This window comes from Mus caroli, unplaced genomic scaffold (assembly GCF_978045245.1).
Source record: "Mus caroli unplaced genomic scaffold, Mus_caroli_1 scaffold_6, whole genome shotgun sequence".
NCBI classification, from domain to species: Eukaryota; Metazoa; Chordata; class Mammalia; order Rodentia; family Muridae; genus Mus; species Mus caroli.
In genome coordinates, this window is record NW_028227261.1 from 38,617,957 (window position 1) to 38,626,716 (window position 8,760).

The 8,760-nt window shown below is 53.1% G+C and overlaps 1 protein-coding gene across 4 annotated transcripts in view; it reads left to right on the top strand.

Moving 5' to 3' along the window:
• Positions 1-6,020, top strand: part of Ptprf (protein tyrosine phosphatase receptor type F) — an 83,007-nt gene extending 76,987 nt beyond the window's left edge. For all 4 annotated transcript variants that reach the window (XM_029475899.2, XM_021159518.3, XM_029475901.2 and 1 more), the window contains 11 exons: positions 328-451; positions 564-739; positions 1,381-1,500; positions 1,744-1,898; positions 1,976-2,261; positions 2,347-2,525; positions 2,740-2,866; positions 3,099-3,224; positions 3,466-3,620; positions 3,726-3,861; positions 4,348-6,020. In XM_029475899.2, coding sequence (XP_029331759.1) covers positions 328-451; positions 564-739; positions 1,381-1,500; positions 1,744-1,898; positions 1,976-2,261; positions 2,347-2,525; positions 2,740-2,866; positions 3,099-3,224; positions 3,466-3,620; positions 3,726-3,861; positions 4,348-4,416 — 1,653 coding nt within the window. In that variant the 3' untranslated portion in view covers positions 4,417-6,020. The remainder of the gene's footprint in view (positions 1-327; positions 452-563; positions 740-1,380; positions 1,501-1,743; positions 1,899-1,975; positions 2,262-2,346; positions 2,526-2,739; positions 2,867-3,098; positions 3,225-3,465; positions 3,621-3,725; positions 3,862-4,347) is intronic.
• Positions 6,021-8,760: the final 2,740 nt, after the last annotated feature.

An 8,760-nucleotide genomic window follows, 5' to 3' on the forward strand; every position in this document is an offset into this window, starting at 1 on the left:
AACAGACAGAATAGGAAAAGCCAGAGATGGAGAAGAGAGCTGGGCAGCATGGTGTGTGGACCTGTAGCCTTGGACAGTCTCCAGCACGGCCCAGGTGACTGCATCATCATCATCTCCATCTCATTCCACTGGTTGGATGCAGGGCCTGACCCATGACCCACCCGGTCTTCATTAGCTCTACAAGGGGCTGCCGTGGAAGTTGAGTCCTCAATTTATCTCTTTCCAGACTTGGGCTGGGGGATGTAGGTGTTACTTGACTGCAAAGCACCATGGGTAGGCCTCCCACAACTTGGCCCTCACTTTCCCTGTTTCTTCCATTTCTGGCAGTCCATTGACCCTGGACAGCAGTTCACATGGGAGAATTCCAACTCAGAGGTGAACAAGCCCAAGAACCGATATGCAAACGTCATTGCCTATGACCATTCTCGAGTCCTCCTCACCTCCATTGATGGTGAGCCCGGGGCACAGTGCCCCCTTGCCCTTTGCTGTCCTGTGCCCTGCTCTCCAGAATGCTCGTCCGGGGCTCCAGGTTAACACTCTCGAATCCCTTTGCATTCCTGTAGGTGTTCCTGGGAGTGACTACATCAATGCCAACTACATTGATGGCTACCGAAAGCAGAATGCCTACATCGCCACACAGGGTCCGCTGCCTGAGACAATGGGCGATTTCTGGAGGATGGTGTGGGAACAGCGTACAGCCACAGTGGTCATGATGACCAGGCTAGAGGAGAAATCCCGGGTGAGGGGGGTGACGCTGGGTACCACCTCCTGTGAGTGTTTTAAAGGGACTCCCCAAAGGCTGTGGTTTTCCTGGAGTATTGTCTCATTCCCTAGATAGAGGGGAACTGCTGGGATGTAATGTAGCGTGGTCCCCAGGTGTTTATGGGTTCCCGGGATGTTAATATGTTTCACCAAATGCTGTCGTTTTCTGGAATGTTAATATGTTCCCCAGTTTCTGGGGTGTTCCTGGGGTATTCACATGTTCCCCAGATGCCAGAGTGCTCCTGGGGTGTTCACACATCTAAGTTAATTAGTGGAAGGAGCTGCTGATGTCTGCTTTTGCACTGCGAAGCATTGACTGGAACATAAAATTTACAGAGCTTGAAAATGGGGCATAAACGTTATGGGTAAATTTGGCAGAAAATGTGCCTGGTACGATCTGGTGTTGAATAAATAATTTTCAATTATGGTCCTCCTTCAGCCAGTGAGGGCCAGGGTGGTAGCTTAGTGTGAGGAGGTTTGGAGAGGAAGAGGGAAGTGAGAATCGAGAGAGCTGGGGCCTGTCTAACCAGGTAAGCTGGGCCCTTCCCCCTACATCTGCCTGTTTGAGCCTTTGGGCATCCTATAACTTTGACCCCTGTCCTGCCCATCCCCCTCCAGGTTAAGTGTGATCAGTATTGGCCAGTCCGTGGCACTGAGACCTATGGCCTCATTCAGGTGACCCTGGTGGACACTGTGGAGTTGGCCACATACACCATGCGCACCTTTGCCCTCCATAAGGTATGGCCCTGAGTTCCCAAGCACTAGTCCATCCCTTAGGTTGTAGCCTGAGTGTGATGGGCTGGCAGAGGGCAGCCATGGGGTCAGCCATGGGGCCTGGGAGGTGTATGAGGGGTTCTCACGGCTTGTGTTAGGTGACTGTCTGCTGTGGCTTCTGAGTGTCACTGAGAGTGGCTGGTCTGGCCCCTTCCCTGGGTGGGTGGCAAGCAAACCTCAAACCTCATCTCTGTTGACCTTTCCCAGAGTGGCTCCAGTGAGAAGCGTGAGCTGCGTCAGTTCCAGTTTATGGCCTGGCCAGACCACGGCGTTCCTGAGTACCCCACTCCCATCTTGGCCTTCCTGAGACGGGTCAAGGCCTGTAACCCACTAGATGCGGGGCCCATGGTGGTGCATTGCAGGTGAGAGTCCAGAGCCACCAGAGGGGAGGGGTGGGGGGTGAGGGGACCCCTGCCCCAAGCTCTGCTCTTCTCCTCAGTGCCGGTGTGGGCCGCACGGGCTGCTTCATCGTCATCGATGCAATGCTGGAGCGTATGAAGCACGAGAAGACGGTTGACATTTATGGCCACGTGACGTGCATGCGCTCACAAAGGAACTACATGGTGCAGACTGAGGACCAGTATGTGTTCATCCACGAGGCCCTGCTAGAGGCTGCCATGTGCGGACACACTGAGGTGCTCGCTCGGAACCTCTATGCCCACATCCAGAAGCTAGGCCAAGTGCCTCCCGGGGAGAGCGTCACGGCCATGGAACTTGAGTTCAAGGTGGGACTCCAGAGGCCTGACTTGGTCGGTCGTGGGAAGCCTGTCTGCAGCAGGCCGGGCCTGACAGAACCTTTGCTCTTCACAGTTGCTGGCCAACTCCAAGGCCCACACGTCGCGCTTCGTCAGTGCCAACCTGCCCTGCAACAAGTTCAAGAACCGCCTAGTGAACATCATGCCCTATGAGCTGACCCGAGTGTGCTTGCAACCCATCCGTGGTGTGGAGGGCTCAGACTACATCAATGCCAGCTTTCTAGATGGCTACAGGTCGGCATGCTTCTCCCTGCTGCCCCACTGTGCCCCTTCTGGTACCTTGGTCTGCTTCTGGTTGGGAGAGTTAAGAGCTAATCCAAAAGATCAGAGTGAGTTGGGGACAGAAGTGAGGGCTTCCTGGAGGAAGGCTGCTCTCTGAGGAATTAGGCAGTGTCAGGATAGGTGGGGGCAGCAGCACCTCCAGCATGTGAAGTCTTATGTCACCCAGACAGCAGAAGGCCTACATAGCTACACAGGGGCCTCTGGCAGAGAGCACCGAGGACTTCTGGCGCATGTTATGGGAGCACAATTCCACCATCATCGTCATGCTGACCAAGCTTCGAGAGATGGGCAGGGTGAGCCCACCCCTTCTCCTAGGGCCCCTCTCATACCAGGGAGGACACCAGCTACCCTTGGGAAAGGCGAACCTCTTCCACCCTCTGCACTCACGCCCCAGCTCCCCATCAGCATGGCCTCAGACCTTTTTACCAACACCTGAGGCACCCCTTCCCAAAGTCCTCTGAAACGTGGCATTGTCTTCTGGCCTCCCCACCTGATCTTGGGCGGTGCCTGGTGTTCTGTCCACAGGAGAAATGTCACCAGTACTGGCCAGCAGAGCGCTCCGCTCGCTATCAGTACTTCGTTGTTGACCCGATGGCTGAGTACAACATGCCCCAGTACATTCTGCGTGAATTCAAAGTCACAGATGCCCGGGTGAGTGTCAGCCAAAGAATATGCACACAAACGTGTCCCTTGAGCTACCTGGGCACACGTGGCTCCATCTGCCCCAAGACACTGCAGCTCACACTGCAGGGATCTGAGTCGTGGGCGAGTTGTTTGTGTTACCTCCTAAAGTGTCCTTGAGAGTGCGTCCCTGGGTGGTTGTGCTCCTGGTTTAGAGGGCCTACTACCTAACATCCAAACCTTAATTCTGACCCCTGACCCTCTCTCCCAGGATGGGCAGTCAAGGACAATCCGACAGTTCCAGTTTACAGACTGGCCAGAGCAAGGAGTACCCAAAACTGGTGAAGGCTTCATCGACTTCATCGGGCAGGTGCACAAGACAAAGGAGCAGTTTGGCCAGGATGGGCCCATCACGGTGCACTGCAGGTTGGGACGGCCCCCGTGGAGGGATGGGGTGGACGGTGGTCCCGAAGACCCGGGGAGTTGATTGTGTGAAAGGAGCAGGACTCCTGACAGCCGTTCTCTGATCAGTGCTGGTGTGGGCCGCACCGGTGTGTTCGTCACCCTGAGCATTGTCCTGGAGCGCATGCGGTATGAGGGTGTGGTTGACATGTTCCAGACCGTGAAGACCCTCCGCACACAGCGCCCTGCAATGGTGCAGACAGAGGTATGCAGACCAGAGGGAGGGACCCACGTGTCTTCGCTACAACCCACAGCTGCACCTGCAGCTGGCCCCCGTGTATTTGTTCACGTTATAGCTCTTGCGTGTTCACGTTGTCGCACATGGCGTGCAGGGGAGAGGAGAGGGAGCCGTGCTCATTCGGTAGCCCCTTCCTGAGCGCTAGCGTGCCATGTTGCCTGTGGGGTCAGAAGTAGCCGTAGCAGTCTGTGTAAGATAAGATGGTGGGTGTGTCTGGGTACAGACAACTGGTTTGAGTAGCGGAGGTGAACACAGGCCTGGGAGAGGCAAAAAGGAGATATGGCCTTTCGAGGTTTCAATTGGAGAGTACCTGGGTAGTTCTCGGTGTTCAGCATCTACTCTTAGCCAACAGAGGCCATTTCTGTGGCCACTGGCGGCAGCACATGCAAACCCTTGTGTTTGGAATAGCTATTGGCTCTGTTCACACTGACCAGTCCCCCTCTTTCCTCAAAGGACCAATACCAGCTGTGCTACCGTGCGGCCCTGGAATACCTCGGCAGCTTTGATCACTATGCAACGTAACTACTGCTCCCCTCTCCTCCGACGCTCCCCCGCGGGGCTCCGGAGGGGACCCAGCTCCTCTGAGCCATACCAACCATCGTCCAGCCCTCCTGCACGGATGCTGTTGCCGGCAGAGCACAGCCCACTGGGATCACAGCATTTCGGGGAACATTGCCACACCAGTCAGAGAGCCCAGAACACCTGGGCAAGTAGGTGGACTGGCAGCCTGGCTCTGGGTCCTTGTCCACCGGGCCAAGTGGAGCCCCCGCTTCAAGCTCTCTGTTCAGCTCCGCGTTCTCATGCTTCTCATGGGGTGGGAAAAGGGGGCAAAGCCCCCACTTTTTATACACTAGGCGGGGTAGACTGCGGGGTCCTAGCCTCTTCCTCCGACCTTGCTTTTGCAGATCTTTCACTGCAGGTGGGGCTGCTGTGGGAGTTGGGACTTGTTTGTTTTCCTTTTTGAGTTCACGTTGGATCCTTTCTTGTACAACTTCTGCGGAAGGACACAGTACTCGCCTTCCTTGTGCAGAGCTAGGGCCCTACCTGAGCAAGTCGGCTGTGGCCCGGGAGGCAGCGCGACGCCTGCTGTCCTCCAGCCTTTCAGATGAGATCCTATTCCAGCCAAATGCAGGGAAACACTTTATTTTGTTTGTTTTAGGTTTTGTTTTTCCTTGAAAGCCTTTTTTTAGGCCCCACAGACAGTGGTGGGTGGGGAGGCGATAGGAAACACATTCCCCAGTGTGCATTTAACATTCATAGCCTACAACCACAGACGTGTCTGGGGGAGCCTGGCAAGGCGTTCCTCGTCACCATCGTGTTTGCAAAGGTTCAAAAAAACATAAAATCAAAAAAAAAAAAAACATAAAAATATTTTTTTTTAAGAAAAGAAATAAAGATTCATCCCCTGGCCTCTACTTCAGATTCGAAGTGGGAGGCAACTCAATGTGCCTGGGGCTCGCCATGGGCCCACAGAGTCTCGCTCTCATCCCCAGCGTCGCAGTGTGGCAGGTGTTTGTAGGCTGTGGGTTCTGGCCACCTCGGGAAATGAATGGCACAGGGGAGGGCCTGTGCCACGCCCCACACACCTCAGGGCCAAGCGGGGGCGTGGCTGGCCCTTCAGGTCTAGGCCAGTGGGCCTGGTAGCACATGTCTGTCCTCAGCCGGACAGATGCTTTCTCTCCTGGTTTGCAGCTGTCTTCAAATCCCCCCATGACCCGCTCTTCCCACTCCTTCAAGTTGCCCTCACAAACCAATGTGGCAAGACTACTGGACTTGTATCCATGGTACTACACTTAGTCCTCTTATCTCAGCTTGCTGAGGGGCAGGGAGAGGGTCTCTTCCTCTGGGCAGCACTATCTAGATAGGTAAGTGGGGGCGGGGAAGGGTGCATAGCTGTTTTAGCCGAGGGACTCGATGCCGACGTCCCCAGATATAGCTAGGCTAAGTCAAGATCAACAGTCCGGGGTCGGTGGTGTTGGATGAAACATTCATTTTTACCTTGTGGATGCTAGTGCTGTAGAGTTCACTGTTGTACACAGTCTGTTTTCTATTTGTTAAGAAAAACTACAGCATCATTGCATACTTCTTGATGGTAATAAATTTGAATAATCAAGATTTCTTACACACTAGGCCTCTGTCTCAGCTCCTGTATCTAGAGTGTGGTATCTTAAGTCTATGGCTGGGGTGGGTTCTGAGGAGTCCATTCCAAGAGGACTATGAGCCCCAACCTGGTGAGTGCCTAGGACGGGCCAGGTTCCAGCCATGGCTGCCTGAATGGAGGATGGACCCACCTGCCTGAGCTGCAGCTGTGGAGAGCACCCAGGGCTCTCAGACCCTCCTCTCCTCACCTTGTGCTGCTGTGAATTGACAAATGAAGGATGTAACACACACCATCACCACCTTCAGCCTCTCCCATGCTCTAAGGAATGGGATAACCCTGTGGACTTAGGAAATGACTATATGGAAGTTGATCAGTAAAAAATCTTGTAATTCTTGCCATGTGGGTATTGGATGCACACAGTGAAACCCCCTGGGCTCAGGGACACAGCAAGGAGGGTTTACTGACCCTCGTGGTTAGAGGGCTCTGCCTGATCCCTCAACATCCTGGACAAACCAGAGAAGAAATACCCAAGTCACCCTCAGCAGAGTTGTCACAGACTCACTGTGGCCCTGGGGAAGGCCTAAAGGAGGTGACAGCTGCATTTTGTGTTTTTAGAGGGTGAGTAGAAGTTAGTTGTAAGGGTGGGGGGGCCGTGAAACATGAGAGTTCCTAGTGGAAGAAAAATTGTGCAAAGGATTGGAAGCTTAAACCATAGTAAGCAGGAAGTTCTAAGAAATGAATTGAGACCCTAAGGCTGGAAAGGGGGTGGGGCCAGACAACGAGTTGGTTGTGAAAGGGCTGCAGATGTTATGCAGACCACCTGCCTTGCATTGTCCTGGCTCAGCAAGAATAGAGGCCCTGGGGGAATTCCAGAGTTAGCAGCCACCCACCCCCAGGGCTTCAAATAACCAATATATAGAACCAGTCCCTTGGTTTCCCAACAGTTTAGTGCCCAATCCATTTGTATTCAGAGAAGGGCAACCTGCGTGCCATGGTTTCTGATGGGATGAAATTTGAAGAAATACTTGCAAAATCAAAGATTGAACCATGAGATGTCAAGGGAAGAGTAAATGCCAGGCCTACTCTTGAGGAATGTCAGCATGCAGACCTGCTCCCGACCAGGCTCAACAGTCAGTGCTTTATAGACTTAAACCACAAGGGTCGCCGCAGAGCAGGGAGTCCTTCAGTAAGGGTTTCCACCAAGGAGACCATGTGGCCGGTTAAGCACCAGAGTTGGAACCCACACACACTAGTGTCTGTTTCAAGATCTTTTCTCCATCCCCAATGGGATCAAATCTCCACTGTACTTTGTGTTGGCTGGTTTGTTTTTTGAGACAGGGTCTCACTATGTAGCTCTGGCTGGCCTGGCCTGGAACTCACTGCATAGTCCAGACTGGCTTCAAACTCCATGATCTGCTTGCCTCTGCCTCCTGAGTTCTGGAATTAAAGACATGCACCACCATGCCCATTTTTTTTAAAGGTGGGGCCTCATAGTTCAGACCTCAAATTCATGTAGGTTGGGATGAACTTCCGATCCTCCTGCCTCCACATCCCAAATGCAGAGATCACGGGGTTGTGACTACCATTCCTGGCTTCTGGTTTCCAGGCAAGCACTCTGCCAGGTGAGCCACACCCTTCCCTTGCCCTGGTAGCTTATGCCTACCCTCAAGCCTGCTCCTTAGAGGTCTCGCTTTGCAGAGTTGAGCACCCCAGGCACTGTTTGCTAATCAAGCATCTCTCCTGTACCCCCTCATTCCACCAACGAACCCCACCCATGTGGCCTCTGGTACCTGTGTGTCTACATTCCCACTGCTTCTGACCCAAGTCATACACTAGGCCCTATAGTTTGAGACTAGAATCTCGCTCACCCTGTAGCTCAGGCTAGCTCCACATAATACTGATCCTGAGCACTGGAGGTACAGGCATGAGCCACCATGCCCAGCCCTGAGCTGTCCTTTCCCACTTGGCATGCTGTCTACATGCCCTGCTTGTTCCCAAGCCTGTCCTAGCCAGCTCAGTCTCAACATGGCAGCTAGAATGCTCATACCAAGTCAACCTGACTGGAGAGACCCACCAAGCCCTCAAAATCAGCTGTAACTCCCTGCTTTTCCAGGCCTGGAGGATCTGGCCTTTGGCCTAATCCTTCTTCTCCCTTTACCCTGTTCCCCAACCATGACAAAAAAAAACCCACTTTTTTGTTTGTGTATGCAGTGTTGTGGATGGATCTTGCACGTACTAAGCAAACTCTACTCTAGCCCCAAACCAGTTCTCTGAACGTTGGACCCGACTGTCCACTCAGCCCCAGATCTTTCTACAGGCATTCTTCCTGTCTACCTGGATAGCTCTGTTTTTCCTCTCATTTTATTTTAATTGCAAAGCAGTTTTTTTCACAAGTATATTCCAATCCTCTCCCCCGCTCCCCCCACCCAGATCCTCTCTCTCTCTCCCTCCACCCACCCAAACCCATGCACTCCTCATTTTTTTAGTCTCAGCTGAAAATAATTCCTTCAGAAGACAGCGGTAACCATCCTAAAAGAGGCGAGAGGGTCTCACTATGCCAGGCATCTGAAGTCTATTATTTTATGTAATCCTCCCAACAAGCTATAGGGTCGCTTCAATTACGCCAATTTTATCTCTTGGAATGTTATGTTTCTCCACTTCTCCAGTACCTAATGAGAACCTGCCATGTGGCAGTCACCATTCGAGAGTTCAGAGGAAACACGTCAGTGAACCCCACAGATGGCTGCCTAGAGGCAAGCGTTCTC